Source organism: Leuresthes tenuis, unplaced genomic scaffold (genome assembly GCF_036924035.1).
Source record: "Leuresthes tenuis unplaced genomic scaffold, fLeuTen1.0.hap1 SCAF_19, whole genome shotgun sequence".
Classification (NCBI taxonomy): Eukaryota; Metazoa; Chordata; class Actinopteri; order Atheriniformes; family Atherinopsidae; genus Leuresthes; species Leuresthes tenuis.
The window spans coordinates 5,559,615-5,580,087 of record NW_027325373.1 but is presented as its reverse complement, the minus strand read 5'-3'; the positions used below and the strand labels follow the sequence as shown (position 1 = coordinate 5,580,087).

General features: G+C 42.6%; 1 protein-coding gene across 1 annotated transcript in view; it reads left to right on the top strand.

The window, feature by feature from the left end:
- The first annotated feature begins 532 nt into the window (after window positions 1–532).
- Window positions 533–20,473, top strand: part of vav2 (vav 2 guanine nucleotide exchange factor) — a 169,629-nt gene continuing 149,688 nt past the window's right edge. The window contains exon 1 of the mRNA XM_072371665.1: window positions 533–1,836. Coding sequence (XP_072227766.1) covers window positions 1,633–1,836 — 204 coding nt within the window. The 5' untranslated portion in view covers window positions 533–1,632. The remainder of the gene's footprint in view (window positions 1,837–20,473) is intronic.

The following is a 20,473-nucleotide window of genomic DNA, read 5'->3' as shown; positions in this document are numbered from 1 at the left end:
CAAGACCCAAAACACACACACAAATGGGACAACTTTGCATAAACACAACAAAGCCAAAGTCAGACCAAAACAATAAAAAAAAACACAATGGCAAAACACCACATTTACCAAAATACAAAAAAATATATATCTAAAAGCCACATTAGAGCGCTGGTTAAAAACCAACAAAAAGTCTATGTTTTTGCTTTGTTTCTGTTTTTCAAAGTGTTTGTAAACGTGTTTTTTCATGAAACATTTTTTCTGAAATATTGCTGTTTCTGTTTCTGTTGTGCTTTAATGTTCTGCAATGCTGGGTTTTGTGATAAGCGGAGAACACGAGTTTACTGCTAATCGGAAGTGTTTTTTCATATATTTTGTTCACAGTTCTTGGTCAGTGCAATCTTTAACACTGTTGAGCTATGTTGCAATATCACAATGAGGCCAAATCACACAAACATCAGTGTGGGCACGTCAAGCTGCAAAAGGTAGAAATCTACAGCGGACGCGTGCAGTGCGCGCTTCACCCGTCAGGGGGCGCGTCCACAACTCTCACATACCCAGTTCAAAAATACTCCCTGAAACTCCCATTTTTTTTGGAGTATGGATATACTTCAGCAGAGTGAGGAAACACTATCCGAGTGATACGTTCGCAGTTGATAAGCGGCACATGGAAGGTAGCCCCAGCTCCCCTGTCGGAACCGAGCCTGAAGCGTGGACGAGTCAAATCTGAGCAGCCCGGGAAGCTGGGACCGTGACACATCTCGGTGGGAAAGGAAACCAGGGAGAGGGAGACATGCGAGCGAGGACGTGAACGGAAGATAGGTCGAAATCTCAGAAGTGCTCAGCTTTATACGGGAACGCTGTTTTGGGGGGGCGTGAGTGGACGCGCGAGACGTTAACTTCACATTTAAGTGGATAAACGCAAACGGACTCCTCTCTTTCTTATGTCTCTGGACATGTTTCCGCTGCTGGAGAGCGACGTTTAGACTGTTGTGGAAAGGGGGAACCCGAGCGTTGTTGTGAGCCCCCTCTGTGTGCGCGCGTTCTCTTCTTTTCTTTCATTTTTTCTCATCTCAGAAACGAGTGGAAGTACATAATTTTACATGTGGTTGGTGAAACGTGACATGCAAATGCAGTAAGTGACTCCGGGCTTTGTTCAGTATCTAACGACACGTGAAACACCGCTTTAATCGCACGGAGACTCTGCTGCTTGTACGCTGGACAGAGAAGTCGGTATATGACAAACCGGAGCATCCAGCTGTTTAGTTTCCCACTGTTGTTCGTCTTCGTTCACGCCTTTTGGGTTGGATACGCTGGAGAAAAAAACTTTTTTTTGAGAATGAAGAGAAGAAAATGTCCGTAGGACCGAAGCCGTCTCCCGAAGTAAATCAGTGTTTGGGTCTGTATCAAGCCTTCATGTTGCGTGCACAGGAGAGCTGACATGCGTCAGGATATAGTGCGGTGGTCAGCTGCTATTTACACAAGTTGTGAAATTGCCTGATTACAGATCTGAACGTGAATGCTCAAGACACCCGGAGCCGATAGGAGATCGACCGCAGTGCCTGCTTGTGCGCAGTGAAACGCGGCTTCCAACCGGCTGTGAACCGGCTCCAGGACTCGGGTTTGTTTGTGAGGAGAGTCTCCGGAGCAGAGATGGAGGAGTGGAGACAATGCGGACGGTGGTTGATAGACTGCAAGGTCCTGCCTCCGAACCACCGGGTCGTGTGGCCCTCGGCGGCCGTCTTTGACCTGGCACAGGCTTTGCGAGACGGGGTGCTTCTGTGCCAGATGTTGCACAACCTCTCCCCCGGATCAGTGGACCTGAAGGAGATCAATTTCAGACCCCAGATGTCACAGGTGAGTCGGCCTCGGCGCAAAATTAAACACAAGGCAGGAGAAGGGTCTGATTTGCACCCTCGGACGATATCATGTGACTGTGCACGCACTCTTGCATAACAAAACACTTCTTCCTATTCACTGTCCGTTCAGATGAGCCATGATTTGCTGTGATTGTTAGGAAAGCTCATTGCACAACATACCCCTGCGTGGATTCTCCCAGTGCATCCAGGATTTGGACCAGAAAGCTTCCTGTGACCCACAGAGAGCTCATCTCTTGGCTCAGCACAAAGCTGCTGTTGGTATATCTGTGATAATGCAGTCACTTTACAGATGTTCAAAGGGTATACAGTAATGTGCACTTTGAGACATACGGGCTTTGTTTAGTTTTGGGCAGGTGAAGAAAGGAATTAAGCTCATAGATGGCTCTTAGGAGCAGAGGAGGTGGTGGCTGTTTGGAGACTGATTTTGATCCGTTTTGTACTGGCTGAAGCAGTATTATCACAAAACGCCAGATGTTCCTGTACATGTAAACTCAGTCTGTAGTTCCAGATGTTTTTTTGTTTTTTTTGCCATCCATCTTTCAGGTGTTACCAAAGTGATCAGCAGTCTCACTGCAGCTACAGCATCTTCACATGAGCTTCACAGGGTGTTAATTGAGTATTATCTAGACAGTCTAACTGTGAGAAGAGGTGTGCAAAGATAACAGTCTACTTGAGGAAGTTGAAGTAAATCAATGACACATTCTCGGTTGAACAATTTGCATCCATTTTTCTTTTTTTTAGCGTCAGCAGGGTGTGGCAGTTCCTCCAACCTTACAGCCCTGACAAAGAGTAACGGATTATGCTGACAACAAGACAACAAATCAAACGTTGAAATTGAAGTACGGCAGAGCTTTCCATTGTTTTGCTGAAATGAGCAAAGCTGCCCCTGAAAAATATGTTGCTCCAATTCCTTTGAATATTATTAAGCACTCACTGATTTATAATTCTTTTGCAATGTTATACTTAGGAACATAATTCTTAAGTTGGTGAGCGACTTGCCCCCACAGTTTTTCCCTAGAGCTGTGATTCCCTTCCCCATCTTTACTTGTGAAAGACGCAGTCTCTCTTGGATGTCATGTTACTGACCTGTTACCTGTTTTATGTCATCTGTTGCTGGTGAGTTCAAAATTGAGCGCACCCTCCTAAAAACACGATCGCAGGTCTCAGTTTCATCGCTTGAAATGTTGTGTTTGTAGCGTTCGTGGGTATTGTGCTCTGTTTGAAATACTAGAGCTCAATTGAGTTGATTTTTACAACAAAAGATCGCCTCAAGGTGCTTTAAAGATGCAGTCCAGTTCATATCTCTGCGTCTCAATTCTAAAGCTAGATCGTATGGTTATGAAAGTTTAGCTGAAACTCTGACACTTTACAAGACTTGACGAGCATCATTCTTCTAGTGACAACAGTTTAAACGAGAAGCTGAGAAATGTAGATGAATATTAACCACTGCAGTGGAAGGGAAAGACACTAAAATGAACTATTAACATCCTTGTGGAGAGACTCTGCTGTAACCACCCTGCTGCATAATTACACTTAAAAACAACACATTAGCATACTCGTCGGTACGATTACAGGTTTGGATAATGGACACTTCCCTCCCCACTTCTGCTCATTCACGTCTCCAAAACCAATATGAGGAAGTGTCAAGGTTCTGCAGGAAGTTTACGTGACCATGGCAGTGGATTGCAAGCACGCTGCAGCAAATGTTTCATTTGACTTTCCTTCACCCTGAAGTGTGATCTGACACGCCGCTGGCTCTCCATCACTGCACGGTGACAAGTCTGAGAATTGTGCTGGTGACTGGATCAAAGTTTGCCAGCGTATTTCGGTTATTCTTCCTGTCATGCCTGAGGAGGCCGAAACGGCTATCGGACGAGAGCGACTGCCCTCTGACAGCACATTTGTCTGATATTCTTGGCACACCTTCAGTGACCCGTTTCTGTCATAATAATGTGTGAACGCGCGTGTTGCATCTGTCCGGCTGCCTTTCACTCTGTCCGTGATGGTTGCTTTTTCTTTTTTTCTCTCTCTTTTTTGTGAAAAATGCCACTTTGGGACTCCTGCTTCTTAAATATGATTGGTTCCTATTCATGTGTTTTGGTTGATATATTTGAAACTTGATTGTTTTTGGTTGTCAGACAGATCATCGGACAGAACAAGCGTTACGTTTCTAGATCGCATTTCTAACACTTAAAAAGATCAACAAAAACGATGCATAGATTGATGAAAACAAATCTTAGTCACAGCTCTTGTTGCCAGTTCTTTCCTCCCTCTGCTTTGTAACAAACAGTAGCCTCGGCTTATCAGCTCCAGAGGCTACTGACATCCATGATTACAGGGCGAGAGAGAGGTCTGGATGGCATGCTTTGATCCGCCCACTAATTGTGCTCCCAGTCCTTCTGAGTGAATCTGCAGTCAGGGTGGAAGGGGGTCTCCTCAGTGACAAATTGGGTTAAACAAAATCCTGGCAGCAGAACAGTAGTATGTGATTTATGATAAGGAAAAGGTCAGAGCGTGCGGGTACTTTAACACTCGGGGCACAGCGTCAGCGGCTTAGCCAAATGAAGGAGAGGTGAAACAGAGCGATTACATCATTTGGTCTAGACTAGGATCTTCTCCTCTCAATGGGTCCATTCACGCAGTGATTGATCGTTAGATAGAGTAGGTGTTATAATTGGTTATAATCCTGTGTGGCCCACATCGTAATTGCAGCGTTAATAATAGACTTTCAGACAAAAGAGATGTGCTTTCAAAGCCACTAATTCTGTTCAGTCGCTGCCGTTAACAAAGCAAATTGTAGAAAGTTGGAGTTCATTTTCTTTTTGTTGCCGTGCAACACGTAGAGCCCGCAGGAAGTCATGGAGGATGCACTGAAGCTGTAGAGTACTGTCAACACGTTTGAGTAATTTAACAAGCAAAAATGTAAAACATTCCCAGGTTCCTGCCCAGACAGATGTTCTTTGGCATTTCTCTCTTTTTATGTCATGTGTAAATTCATTCATTTGTTTTGGATTGTTCCTGGGACATTTGTCCATTGAACTTTTAATACGTAGTACACTGGTGTAAATGCTTCCATCCTGGTGAGTTCTCAGGATTGTAGTTTACATTATATTATTATCATCACATACAGATATATATGAGCACATCCTTTGATTGAGAAGCTAACATGCACATCTACTCTGAGAAAGCTGAAAAGTGACTGAAGTCGGTCGGATTGTGTCTCTTAATGATGCCGGGAAAATATGGAAGCCACTGCTAAATCAGCACTTAGCAGAGTGTGGCTGAATAAATAATGGTTGAAAATGTGCTTTCCGGTGGCTGAAAAAGAGATTTGTCTGATGAATGTTCCTTTGGAGCGAGGACGTTTGCCTTAGTTTTTTTTTCTTTCTAAATGTTCAGAAACTTAATTAGAAAAGAATGAAGCGACTGTCGGGGTGTTTTTGAAATAATGGCAAAATCACTTTCACAAGTAGCAGTACCAGCTAGTGTGTTGCTCGCAAGTGAGGCAGCATTTGAAAAAGTCTGTTTATGTACAGATGTGGTCAGTTGCAGATTGTAAGACTAACATGACTGTTTCTTTCCTGAGAGCGCGTCAGGCTGATCAGGTGGGAGCGCAATGACAGGTGTAGTCAATGACCTAATTATGGTTTACTGTTCTGACATCATCTGGCGAGCATGTGCCGCATGCTCCAAAAACGGGGCGGAAGAAGTGGAGATTTGGCGGTTTGATTTTCTTCAGTGTGAACAGTAGTTGAAGTGAGGTAGCTCTTGAAATGCAAACCTGACCTTCATTTATGCAGTCAAAGAAATCCCTCATTACGTTTTGACCATGTATTTATTTTCCCTCGAGCGTGTAAATGGATGTGTAATGAGCACTGGTGTTTGCAGATGCTTTTGAGCTCAAAGTCTGAAATCGGAATGCACAGCCTCAGGCTCTGTCTGAGAGACAAGAGTGAGCTGTGCTCTCTGAGGCCTTTTCTGTGTTGTTCAGAGTTTTTTTTCACTTCTTCTCTCTCTTTCTTTTTTTTTTTTACCCCCCTGTTAGTGAGGTTATTGTGAATGCCTTTGGGATGACTCAGGCGGTTATCTATGCGTTGCTGGGCTTTTGTTTCTATGTGTGTGCGTGCACTTGCTTGTTATAGTTGGCAGTGTGTGTGAGAGATGTTACAGTACCTGTGCTTGGACTGAGTCTGTGTTGGCTGGGCCTATCGAGCTCTCCTGAAGCTTCTTAGTCACTCCATGGGGCTCCAGATCCCACACAGAGCCTGCTGCTTCCACTCACAGTAATTGAGGTTCTGTCTCTTTGTCTGGCTCCCACCAGAAATATTGATGCTGCCAGCAAGTAACAAGAGCTGATTTGGAAAAGATTTATAAAAAATGTTGCTAATAATTTAAAACTGTGTTACCGTAAAATTGCTCTTGTATGGCAGGTGGGGTGTGTTCATTTCACCGAGTTGAAAATTAAATAAAAACCCAACAAGTTTTCTAAAGAAATCTCCACATAAATTAATCCACATAAAAACATCAAAAAATTGTTTTTATGTGGATTAACTGCTGTATTCTTTCTGCTATCAGCTAAACTTTTTTTTAAATTTTTTTGCTGATAGCAGAAAGAATACAGCTCAATAAGCTGACAGTATGCAGCTAAACCATTATTTAGCCTGAAAAAATGTGATACTTAAGCTAAAGTTAGCTTACATCTACCGTCAAATGTCTTAAGTACCAGCGTTTATATGAAGTTGAATTTTTGCCAGTTGTTATTTGACAATATTTTTTTTTACCTACCATGTTCATGTTTTGTTTTTTGTTAAAGAAAAAAAATAGCTTTTTTGCTAGCTATTTCAGTTAGCATTTGTTGCTATATGCTAATCTTACCAGGCTAAAGACTACAGTGAACTCTCCAAAAACAGCGCTCTACTTAAAATGTCTCCTTAAAACAAGTTTGACTTGACAAGGAAAAATAATAATTGTTGTCAGACTAAAACAAAGTTCTTGAAGAGGCTACAAAGCTGCAATTTTGCATATTCAGATGCTGCTTTTCGTTCTTTGCGTTTCACCTGTCATTTCACTGTCATGTGACTTGTTGATATTGGGAGTGTTCACTAATGCAAGTATCTATCTCCATATCCTCGTTTGTTTCCTAAAAAAAAAAAAAAAAATCCATCTAATTCGGTTCTTGCACTGCAGATATTCAACAGATAGTGGCTTTCAATGCTTGTCACTCTGCAAGATAAATGGCAAATCCTGGGGAGCTTCAGTGAAACCTCTGGTCAAACCAGTTCTATCCTGTCTTGATCACTGTCATGATCACATTGTACTCTCAATGTTCTCTGTATGTCATGCTTCCGGCACTGAAAACTCCATCTAAACTCTACAGGGTTAGAAATAAGATCAGAGGGAGCATATGAACCGTGAAATGACATGTTAAATCCCAGCCCACCTTGAATCAGAAATCTTTGTATGTGGCCACAATGTGGAGGAGGATGATGACTAAACTGTAGACAGCCAAAGCCCCCCTGCCTCCCTCAGGGGTAATTTAATCTCAGCGTTAGGTCTACCGCTGACCCGTGACCCCAGCACTCGCCGGATGCAGGTAATACTGTTAATGGAACTCATTAGAGATATGTCCTAGTTTGAACAGCTGGGTTGGTGCAACTGAAAGCTAATGGGATTGACAAGAAGGGAATGGCTTGAGGTGAGGGTTGTCCAACCTTTTATGAGGTAATCCTACTCTTAAGGTCACAAAACATCCTTTAAACTCTAACTTTAGCTATTTTTGTTAGTTGAGTGCTGACATTTTCCAGATCTGGCATATGAGCACTGTGTCATTTCTTGAGGAGGATAGAAGTAGACTCTTGTCTCGGACCTGTCGTGGCAAGCAAAATGTGTTTCAGTGTCCTGTGAACAGTTCACGTCCAGTTGGATGACTAGAGCTTTAATGTGACGTTGAACACAAGCTGAGGCTGTGCATTAATGCAGGCTTGTATTTATACGAATGGGGTTTTGTTGCATTTTATTGAAGCTGAACCCAGTTTCAGGTCCACTTAAGAGGTGTTTTGCATAGCAGAATCTACATTTTTCTGAATTTCTATCAAATCTAACCGCTGTATGTTGCAGGTGGTGGCTAAAATTTACATATAGACCAATTGCATGATTAAAATAAATGAAAAGACTCCAATGCTAACAGAGATTGTGACAATTAGCTATTGAACCCTGAATCATGGACATAAATGGCTTGAGGGTTTTTACCACATATTTTGTCACTGCGCTGCACAACTCATTAACCCTTTCCTGACTTATTATTCCTCTCCCTGCAAGGATAGGGGGCGATAACCCTTCAATAAGATTAAAAATAACACAGTGAAAAATTCTATTAACTGCTTTTTTTATTAAGTGAGTCTAAAATTAGTCACGTCTTATGTGCACTGTTCATTTCCTGTTGCTCGTAGTTTGCACAGCTACAAATCACAGAATTAATTGGGAAGGATGATGTGGCACGATGCTGGAGGCTGAGCGGTCTTTTAAACCATCAAAAATATCAGTCTTACAAGTTGACAGTAAAACCACAACGCTTGTTCATCTCAGTTTTTGTTTTCAATAATGTTGCAGATGAGCAGATGAGATGTTTCTGTACGCCTCAGAATTCATTGTGCAACTGCCAGCAGTGGTTTCCATCATCAGTGATAAGGGAGCCAGCACCTACATGCCCAAGCCATGCTGTGCTTTGCATCATGGGAAAGCCACACTTTCTTCTTGCCATGTCTCTGACACAGGCCCATCTTGTTCTTGTTTGTCCATAACATGTTGTCCCAGAATCCTTTTAAGGACTTTTTCGCCAGCTGTGATCTGGCCATCCTGTTTTTGTGGCTAACTAAAGGTTTGCATCTTGTAGTGTAGCCTCTCTATTTCTATTTCTGCTCATTGAGTCCTCTGTGGATCTCTGACAAAGACACGCCTGTCTCTGACCTGTTGGACGGATTTATTTTGTTTTTTAACATAGTGAGGATTCTTCTGTTATAAGCAGTGGAAGTCTTCCTTGGCCTACCTGTCCCTTTCCAATTCCAAGGAATGCTCGTGCATTCTTTCTTCTCAATAATATTCGGTAATCCGAAGGTTTGACCGATGTCTCTCATGGTTTTTACTTGTTTTTTAGCCTCATAATATCAACCTTGAATTTCACTGCCACAGCTTTTCTCCACATGTTGAACAATGGCAACCGCTGAAGCATTTCTCCAAATTGTAGAAGCAAGCCTAAGTATCTTATCCCTGCGCTAATGAAGCACTGAAACACACCTGAGTAATCACAGACACCAGGGAAGCCAATTATCCCAAACATTATGCTGCCCTGAAATGAGGGGGACTCAGAAAAAGTGTTGTAATATACAAGTGTTGTCCCATCTATAAAACTGATGCTCAGGAATGATGCTCAAACCGACTTATTTAGAAATAAGTCGAACTTTGTAATAGATTTTTTAGAGGCTGACATATGGATGCATCGACGCTCACGAGTAGCTTCACTCGCCGTGAGGTAAGAGAAGCATTTTCTCGGGCCGGTGGGGAGTCAGTGTCCTGTTCAAGGTCGCTTTAGTAGGGCAGATGCCTTGCAGCAGGAGGTACTTTCAACCTCATCAAGCTGCAGTAGTCTCTGTGTCCACATGAAAAAGGAAATCAGTCAGAAACAAGAGCAGAAAATCAACAGAGGAGGTTTTAGATGCTCGTATCCAGCTGCTTCTGTTTCAGTCAGGGGAATTTTCTATAAGCCAGATGAGACTTATCCTCTTAAAATGAATCCGTGCGGCGGTAGCAACAAACTGGACATTTGGGTAACGTTGATGTACGAAAAGGATTGCCCCGAGGGATGACCTGCTGGGTGTATATCACACTTGTCCTATAAACAAACCTGGATGTACAGGAGCTGAGACTAAAGATCAGCCTATAGGCTCGTATTTTCCTTATTTCACATGTTGTCTTTGTGCTATTTTTTTAATTGAAGATGGGAATCACGTGTTTGCTGATTGTTTCTTTTCATGAAGACCTGTTTTTATTGCCGTTTAATGCAGTTTTCACTGTTTTTAGCACCACAACCTGCTTTGATACCTCTTTAAACATGGTTATTGAATTCGTCCCACATTTGCACTGAACTTTCTCTACAACGTTTTATTTTATTCCCCATGTGACACATGCTGTGTTATTGCTTATATGAAATTGAGCAAGAAGCTAAAAGAACATTGAGTTGTACGAGAGAAATATTTCTTCCAGATGAAGATGTTTATGTCTGAGCGCCGCGGAACGTGAGGCCTCGCCTCTGCTTCACATTCATTAGCGGGATGACGTCTAACAGCTTGCCGTCGGCTCTCGTAAAATAAATGAATATGAGGCTGTAAAAGCGCCACAGCCTGCAGTGTTGCTCAGCAGAATGAATGCAAGGCAGCATTAGTGGAGGCTAAAGTGGGGAAACGGTCAAGTAGGTCACACGTATGTTACGGCAGCTGAGCGGTTCCAGTAGTAGTTGTGGTCAATATTCATTAAATGCAATGAATCTGGAATTCAAAACGGCTTTTATTTTTAGAGTTTCTCCACACATTAACTGCACGGCACACCTGCTTGCACTCTTTCTGACATATGTCACAAGATGTGATGCTGAAGCTGATTTTTGCCACTGTTGTTTAATAGAGAACACAGACATATGTGACTCTGCTGCATATATATATGGAAGGTTATGGCAGGAATCAAGACTTTGGTCTGTCAGCTGGATTTCTGCACAAAAGGACATTGACTGTTCCACGGCACTACACTGCGTCCTTCTCCATCATCTCCATCATTTAGAATTCTACAGTTGCCTGAACGTGACTCAGCCAGTCTGTCCTGAAAGCCAGAGCCACGGATTTTTATCAGCTGCATTTAAAACCACTGCTCCACCTAAAGCCTGTGGAACATTCGTGCGCCTCTTCCTTCTTTCTGCATTCCTCAGGGATTGCTTTTAGTCTGAAACGCGAGTGCTGTGTTCATGTGGGGAACTCCGAGTTGGCCTAATCTTTCGTCTGAGAGAGGGAGTTTAAGTGATGTCATGCAGAGGCAGATTACAGCAAATCTGCGGCAGTGGAGAGCATTTTCAAGAGTCGAGAAGCGGTAAAAATGGCTTAAAATTCTCGCGTCTGAGAAAATGTCGTGCAGATACTGGAATCCTTCTGTTGGCATCTTCACGTAATTATCTTACCTAACTAACCTCTGGGGACACATTACACTTTTGGAAAACTGATCCTCCATGGCAACATGCTGCCAGTTTTGCCATTCCACTAGTGACTGACAAAGAGATCACGGAGCCTTATGGACACCGTCTGATTTCTAAAGGGGCTCCATCTGCAGAGCGGTTGTTGAGGGTGATTAACATGGGCGTGCAGCAGAATGGCGCCTGAATCTTTCCAGTGCCAGCCACGCTCTGCTGGACGCCATCACTCCACAGAGATATGAGAGAGGAGGCCACAGTCCCGCCTCTGCTGTGTTGAGCCAGATGGCTGAATCTCTCCCCTGCAGCTCTCCTCAGTCCAGACCTAAGAACCTCTTAAAAAACAAAATTTAGAATAGAAAGTTGTTACTCCGAGTTCTCTATTGACCGAGCACAGTCCCTAATGACACTTTCCCAGTCACACGCCGGGCTCTTGTCAGACCAGCGCTGCTGCTGCGAGTCTGATCTGTGTTGTCGTGGCGGTAGACTGCTTGTAGCTGTTTCCTTTTGGTTGGGAACAGATTAGGATCTGGGTTGGGGAGAGGCGCAGCATCCAGAGCATGCACGCTCTCATGGACATTTCAAACCCCAGCTGTACACACACACACACACACAAGCACGATTTAGTGCATTTTCAGCCTCTTTTGGTGGGAAGAAGATAAACAATGTCAGACTTCTTCTATCTCTTTTCTAGAGGAAACGGATAATGTGCACCCCTCAGAGTCGCTGCCTGGTGGCAGCTCAGAACAGGCGTGTTTGTGTTAGAATGGGCATGGACTCTTCTTCTTCTTTTTTTTTCTTCATAGAATCGCCACAAGTAGCACCAATATCCCATTACTGACATGTATTGATCATATCACATAATTAGCTCTGGGATAGGAAGGGCACAAAGGTAGGGTTACAGTGTTAGACTCGTTCCCATAAAGGGACGGTACGTATTGATCTCCTCCACAGCTCAGTCTCCCGTTAATCATGCAAACAAAGTGGAACAGTGTGTTGTTGGTTACAGAGGGCGGAAGAGATTATTTCCCCTTGCTCCACCTTTAGCTCAGTGTTTGCTTGCTTTGTGACTTTTAAATTAAACTTCTCCCAGTGGTCTTTGGATCCTTAAACCACGCATGTTTAGTTATCCAACGATTACAGCAGATCTACTGCTTGTAAGCATCTGTCCTATGAGCAAAATGGACAAGTCATTACTTTGCATTCCGATTTTAAAAGTGAATCAGCATTTCTGCAGTTTTCTGTTGATTGAAAAAATAAATAAAAATCACAACGGCTCAGTTTGTTGTGCAGCTAATCAACTAGACTTTTTTCAGCTCCAATCAACCCTTCGGTATGAGCGTAGGCCTGTAAATTCAATTTTATTGTTAGATTTAATCTCGTTTCCCACGTATGAAATTGGCCAGATGAGTGATTAGAGGCTAAAAGAAGCAGATCTCATAATGTGGTGCGAGGTATAAAATGATAGAAAAAAAAAAGAAACCAACCACACTAATAACCTCCAGCACTAGAATCCTGTTCAAGGACAGGCGGCGCACAGTCAAGTCAGCTGGGACTAAACCCGGGATGAAGGACGGCATTTTTAACCAGTGGATGATGATATAGAGAAAACAGAATCACCTTGTCGGGCGTTAACAGACGTTCATTTGTATTCCAGGTGGTTTTAAAGCAGCTTTCTGTGAAAACAGTAGTTGGATTCTTTTCTTTAATGAATGTGTCTGAAATAAGCTGCCACATTGCATACTGATGTAATTGCCACAACAAATGGCAGAGAGATATTTAATTTGCTCTGGAAGTTATCTTATGGAATTCTTAGCAGTTAAAGAATCCTTTGTGTTTGACAGGTACGATAAGGGGGAGAGGCTTTAGGAGGATGGGTAAAAAATAGCCAGAGTGGAATGGAAATCATGTATCATGTGTATTTATATGCATTTATAATGTGTCTCCTCTTTAAACGTTTCTCGGTCCGTCGTTTTAAACGCAAACGTGCAATGCAGCATTCACACTACTAACTTTTGCATCATGATCGGACATGTGTGCTTGTTCCACTGTTGGTTTATGCATAAGATGAAGAGTTGATCTATTGTTTATCGCCGCCTTTTTACTAAGTGTCCATCTCATGTAGTGTCTGAAGTCTGCGCTTGTTTCAGCATTTGTCATCGCTCGTCAGTTCAGACAGACAGGGAAAGGTATTTTTTTCCCTCTCTCAGACAAAATTGACTGTGTCTACGCTTTTCAGTTACGCTGGCATGTTGTGCTGTCCTCCTTTTGATTGATGATATTTCTAAAAAACCAATCTCTCATAAGTGGCAGCCGGAGGAAAAGCAGGTGAGCATCCTCAATCCCATTTTAGGAAAAAAAGGTGAAGGAAAACACTCAAGCTGCCACCAGCTTGCTGTTAGCATAATGAAAGCAACAGAGTGTGAGGATAGGAAAGCTAAACAATTTAGAATTAATGGTGGATGCTTGTGTGGAAAACAAAGAGAGATAGAAAAGCGAAGGTGGAGGCAGAGAGAAGCTGATGGAGAGGACGCCTTCGGTGGCTTTCTCTTGTGAAATTGAGCGTGTCACTTGCGCTGACGTACATAGCTCATCAACTTATTCCCCATCAGCAGCATTAACTAGAAAAGAGTGACACCAGGTGGGATTTCCGTACACTGTGGTGGGTCAGCACTAACCCTGTTCCTGAACAACCTTCCTGTGCTAACTCCAGCCCCAGCTGAAGACAAAGAAAACCTGACGTTAGCCAGTTTGGAGCCACTTTTTCTTTCTATTTCTGAATACGTCTTCACTGATTTGCTTCTGAAATGGATCCAAGTCCTACCTGAACTGGCTTTTTTCAGGTTTCTGGTGATGGAAATGTACCGGCTTATATGGCCTCCTAACAAGATTGCGTACTCGTTTTAAAACAAATAGTAAAGACGGATTTATGAGAGATAATTCAACTACTTTTGTCAGTTGATTTTATTTATTTAATTTTTTTTCAGTAATTGGCTTTTGTTGGCTTGGTTTACGTGTACTTCCTTTGTAGTCTATCAGATAATCCCTAAACACCTTTAACCAAAGTATATGGTCTCCTTATCTTTGACACTGGCTACCGGCAGATTTTACATCAGGTGTGACACTGAGCAGCTCCTATTCAGAGTGGCTGTGCTGGTCATTCTTCGCTGAATCTGAGTGCTCAAAGTTTGCATTCAATGGATGAACAATTAATCCAATTACCTGGAGGTGTATTTTTGGAAAGTGCCCGCACTTTTCCAAGATGGCTGTGTGTAGCAAACCATTTGGAAAGAGTCAGATTGGACACCTCACAGTATAATGGTATCAGGCAAACTGACACCAACGTAACTTCCACTCTTTTGGTAAATGGTGTGCTATGTGTCGCACTGCTTCCAGGAGAATAATACCACAATGACTCAGCTGATTCTTTTCATTTTTAAACAATAGTGATCATGCCTGTGAATTGGATTAGTCTTTCTTAGTCTGTTTATCCAAGTTTTCCCCTTTCCGTTTCTGGGGACAGTCACTGCTTTCCACTTCCTGCTTATTATAAGCACTTTGTGGGTTGGAGAGAGTGGGAGTAGAGGAGTTGTGTAATACCCCCCCCTTTCCTCACCACTTACCCAGACAACAAGAAACATCTGGACGGAGAACAGAGAGTTCAGAATGCACCCGTCCCCACCTCGGATGAGTCCAACAATGCTTGGCTCAGACTGCGCACTTGGAGTCTGGACACCCCACTGTTATCCTACCAAACCCTGTGCGAGCGTTGCATTCTTGTCATTACTCTGCTGATTTCTGAGAAGAATACGTGGGCGTATTCTGTTGTCAAGTGCTTGCTGTGATGTTCAAAGTGTGTAATTTTCTTTCTCCGAGTTGGGTAAAAGGTGTTATTTTCCTCTCCAAATTTTCATCATGACATCCTGTAACTCTTACCAGAGGTTTAAGTATTGTGTATCCTCAGGCTGTCAATGTGCAAGGTGTGTTTTCGCACCAATTTACACATCCCAAGTGTTGCTTCGCTTTGGTACTCCCGTCTACTTTTGAGGATAAATTCTATGTTTTAATTCCTTGCAGATTATGTTTGAGATTATGACGAAAGTGACGTATTTACTGGTGCACGCTGTTCTAATACCCTCGCAGTCTTATCAGCTCAAATTTTCTGAACTAAACTTATGTCACACATCATTCTGCATGACTGGTCCCATGTGAGTGTGCAGTGCAGGTGCTGCAGCCAGAATTAGAGCTGTTGGATAAAGCTGGCTAACTTCTGCTTTTTATATTTGCCTTTTTCATTCAACCATGTTTGCTTGAGTTTCCTCTCTTTCCTGCTCTTGTTCGTTCAAAGCGACTGGCCGGCCCATCTGCCACGTAAAGACACAGCGGTTGGACACGTGGGTTACGTTTCCCTAAAGCCATGCAAATTTTCCATCTTTGCTACTATTTTGGAAAGATATGGTAGTAAATCTGTGGTTATTACGGTAGTGGAAACCGAGATTACCATTTGGAAATCACGTAATATTTAAATAGGAGTGTATCATACACTGGGTGGCATATCTGATGGGTTTATATCGGATATGCCTTTCCGTTAATAACTTTTTAGTACTGTGTTTGACATGCCACTTGGTGCTGTCCACATGTCATTGTTGCCTTAGTATATCTAGGTCCAAGCATTTAAACATAGGAAAACTGAGTGATTTTGGGTTTTAACATTAAAAAACCTAACAGGCCAAAAGAGAGTAAAACGATATATGCGGGTATTGAGTCGAAAAGAATTTTTAATAAATTAACTTGCCTTTCCTGGCTGGTTTAAACCACTGAATTTCTTTAGTTCTTTATGGCCTCTTTATAGCTCTTTATATTCCTTTGCGAGGACGCTTCTAAACGATGAGGGCAGTGATTGGTCCAAGCTTAAAGTTGGTGTAATGATTACCCCGTTTCAGCTTTCTTACTTCCTTATTGTTTTATTATACCCGTCTTCAGAACACTGCAGGAAGAACTGCCTGAACTGAGAGCTGTGATGACATAATTGCGTCTCGTTTGTCTTGTACATTTTTTTAAAACTCGACTTATTTCCAAATAGAAAATTGACTTTGAAAAAAAACAACATATTTTACTGAAATTAGTACAAAAACAGCACATTAAACTCTTAAACTAAGGATCATGGCCAGATTGCAGCCTTAACATAATGCTACTAGACTCTCATCAGTAAGTGATCAAAATAAATTCAGTTTGCGGTCACAGTTTGATGCCATCATGTTCACATCTTGGCCATAGCATGGTACAACCATACTCTCTTTGTACCAGCCTTCACATTTGACCCTCATCTCTTGTAGATGTTGTAGCTCTTTATGCATTTCAATTTGTTACAGAGTAAAACTGGGTCTGTATTCATTAACTCAACAACAAGACTTCTGTCACATGATAGATTTCCTTTCCATGCATGAGACTCTCAGCTGTCCCCACCTACAGACACCTTCCTTACAAAGGCCACGTCCTTTGCTATGAAGTGCATCCCTGCATTTTCCACTTTCCTGGCTAACATTTAGCTTAGGGCCTAAATGTGGGTTGAGTTTGACCTGCTTCTCCCTGCCCATGGCTATGCTTTTTCAGTTCTCTCCCTCCGTGGTTGTTCCAGCGTGTCTTGACCTTGACAGTGGAAAAGAGGGGGAGCAGAATGTTCCCTGACCAGCCCTTCGCAAGGCTTCTGAGATGATGAACTGCACCGCTTGGTGACATTCATCTTTCCCACGTGCACGTGTCTCTTTTTTGTACACCTCCACCCACACCTTCTTTCTCTGGATCATCTGTGTTACAATCTAGATCTAATGTTATGAATGAGGTTGAAATATTCCCATTTTTAAAAACGGTACTATATATATATATATTTGCAAAATGCACAGCAAACCTCAATAAGGACTGTGGACTAAGCAGTGATGATATGCCCCACAGGAGATGTGCTCCCAGTTTGTCTGCAGTATATTTGGGTCTAGAAGCGGTGAGCTGAAATAGTGGATCTTTCAGGTGTTTGATTGTGTCTAAATGTCAGGACGAGTGATGGTACTATTCAGATATCATTTCAGGGCTTGCTGAGTTAAACGAGCTTACTTCTAACTAGACAGCTGAATGGCACTGGTGACTGGCTTTTAGACCAGCAGAACTGATTTATTTTCTCATGCTGAAAATGAATTTGTGTAATCACGGCGGTAACCTTTTCGAAATCCACAGCGTTGCTGAACACTGGTTTGATTGATAACTACATAGCTCCTCCAGGCTTTGAGCTTTCAGTCATAATTTTGTTGGATAGACATCATACAAAATAGTTGACTGCTGCACTGAGACATGTTGTTTTCCGTGGCTGTTGTCGACAAAGCTTAATGTACTTGAAGCCGGCCCTATTAATGATAAGGATGATCAGTTGATTGACATTTAACAAGAGCACTTTGAACATTAGAGCATGTCATTGCTCTGGAGCGTTTAAAGCAAATTTAAGTGCTAATTTACATGTCCGAGCCATTTCGACATGTTAATAGTGATATTATCAACTGGAAATCCTGTTTGTGTGGGAGTGTGTGTGCGCGTTTGTGTAATTGTGCTTTTAACAGTCTTCTCCCCTTTTAAAGGTACTGAGTAGTTGTGCTGATACAGATTGTACTTTTAACTTAATGCTCATAAAAGTCATGCAAGAAGAAAGTAATCTGTCATCAGTTTTATGGTTTTACGAAGCAGAACATGATCAGATGAAAAAAACATCTGGTTAGCACGACCTCATTTTTTTCAAATCTGACAACAGTCCACCTTTATTGCTTCCGTAGGAATCAAGAGGCATAGTAGTGGCTAGATGCTGTTGGTTAAATGTACTTTGTCAATGATCAACAAGTGTGAGAACCTCCATAAAAGCAAACGTTTTGGCAGTTTGCAGTTTGGAGCATTCAGGTGTGTGATGGCACAATGCCAAGGAGGAAAGACATCAACAGTGATCTAAAAGAAGCCATTGTTTGCTGCTCGTAAATCTGGGAATAGTCCTGAGGTAATCTACACACTGCTTAGAGTCCATCCTTCTACAGTGAGAGTAATTATTCACAAGTGGAAAGCTTTCAAGACAGCTGTCAATCTTTCCAGGAGTTCATGTGCCAGTCTGTGCAAAGCTCAGAGAAAAAGAACCCAAGAGAGACACCTCAGACCCTACAGGCCTCAGTTAGCATGTTAAAGTTCATGACAGAACAGTTAGAAAAAGACTGAACAAGTAAAGCTTTCTTAGAGGGGTTGCCACGCTTGCAGATTTTACTCATGGTTTTTAGCCATGCTTGCAGCTTGCTTGATGAAATGATAAATGGTAAATGGACCGTACTGACACAACGCTTTTCTGGTCTAGCTGACCACTGAAAGCGCTGTTATACCACAAGCCACATTCCCACATACAGCAATGTTGCAGGCCACAGTGTTTTTTCTCTCTATAACATACATTCACACACTAATGAACGTATCTGTAGGCAATGTGGGGTCGAACCTCTTCCTCCTTTCGCCCCAAAGAATGGCGGTTGATCCTCCAATAAGTCCCAAATGAACACATATGGAAAACCACCATGAAAGCATGTGTGTGTCTCTTAGAATGAAGATCTCTGACTTTGGTGGGGCCTCAAGACTGTTGCTGTATCATCAAACAGCTCAAAGACTTAATCTATCCTCCAAAATGTCTCTATTTACCTCGTGGACTGGAACAAAATGTAATGTTGAGCATAAAGCAACCTGTTCTGAATTTGCATTGTCTCTAAACTGTAGCACATCCCCGAAATGAGTCTGAAGTCAGTTTAAACTAATCTTCTCCTGATTAGGAATCTTGGAATCGCAGAAGGGTCATTCTGTATCTGTGACACTTAAAGTGAGCCATCGTAAAGTCCCTGAGGAGGTTAGGCTGAGGCTGAAGTTCAGCTGTCACGTCACATCTCTGACATGACTATGGAAAATACAGGTAGGGTTGAAGGATTAGAGGGTGACGGTGGGACACGGAGGAGCTCCATGAAAGTGGACAGCAGAGTGTTTGAGGCCTCTGGCCCCGTGCGACTCCTGTAGTCTGTGCTTCCTCTTCCATTAATTAAATGAGACTTGGCTCCCATCTCCAGTCAGCAAAGGAACGACTACTGAAATATTTAACTTGAGTACTTGTGCATTACCCCTGGTTAGGGACATCTGAGAGAATACTCAAACATTTACAAGTCCCCCCATTTTTGAAATCAGAAAGTGTATAACCTAATGCAAATGGACAGAACTGAACACGGAGGAATCCGTGGCTCAGATTTGAACAGGAAGATGATACTTGTTGTTCGATGTTTCTCTTTCCGCATCCTGCTTCAAATACCAGTTACCTGTTGTACCTCGATCCACGTGGCGGTCGCGTTGAATACTGAGTGACCATTTGAAACGGTGGAGCTCAAAAAGCTCTTCTTTTAAGGGCACTTTTAATGTCTCTTCTTCACAGCACAGTCTCTTTGTTCCGGATGTTTTTTTTAATCAAGGTTATGAAACAGCAAACGTATCATCTGCTCCGCTCTGCGCCTTGTACAGATACAGAGGATGAAACACTGAGGGAGCGCAGGAACACAAACACTTTAGAGCCGCTGTAACCTTGAGGCATTTGGCGCTAATTAAGTCCACGAGGCTCCGACAACAAACAGGGTTCTGCTCAGAACTTTGTCTTCTGAAGCGCCATCAAACTACCGGAATAAAAGAAGACATTTCCATTTTCTCATCTGCTTTAATGACAAGTTGCAAACGCCCCGGGAAATGCAAGAGCGCAGTAATGAGAAAAACAATAGGGCGTCTTACTAGGCGCCATAATGCGATGGGAAACGGGATTCCCTGTATTTGTTTTGTACCGACTTTTAATGATGCAGTTGATTAATTGGCTTTTCTGTTGCGGTTTAGTTCTAGGAGCGCGTTGTACAGAAGAGCTCCAGGGCAAACCAGCTTTAAACTTCACACAAACATCCTCCGGTGTGTGGCTGATAGCTGTGTGCCCAGATGATGGAGCCGGAATGCAGTAGAAAAGCGTTGCAAAGACTGCAGCATCTGCTCCTTAAATTATTCAATTGTCCAGCATCATTAGGTCTGTTTCTAGTTTGCACAGCAGCCCACTCAACTGTCATTGCAGCTGTCTGAGGTTCACTTCATATTGAATGTTATTGAACTGCCTGGATTGTAGCTTCATTAACAGCAACTCACAGGCACAGGGTTCCTTGTGTATTGAGCAGTTCAGAGTATGACGAGTCCTTGAGAGTTAAATACACTGCTGATTGCTGATAATGCTATTGTAATTGAAAGTTCTCTGACCCGCTGGCAGGTTGATGGTATAAAGCGTCCTTTTCACTTAGACATAGTCTCTAAGCCA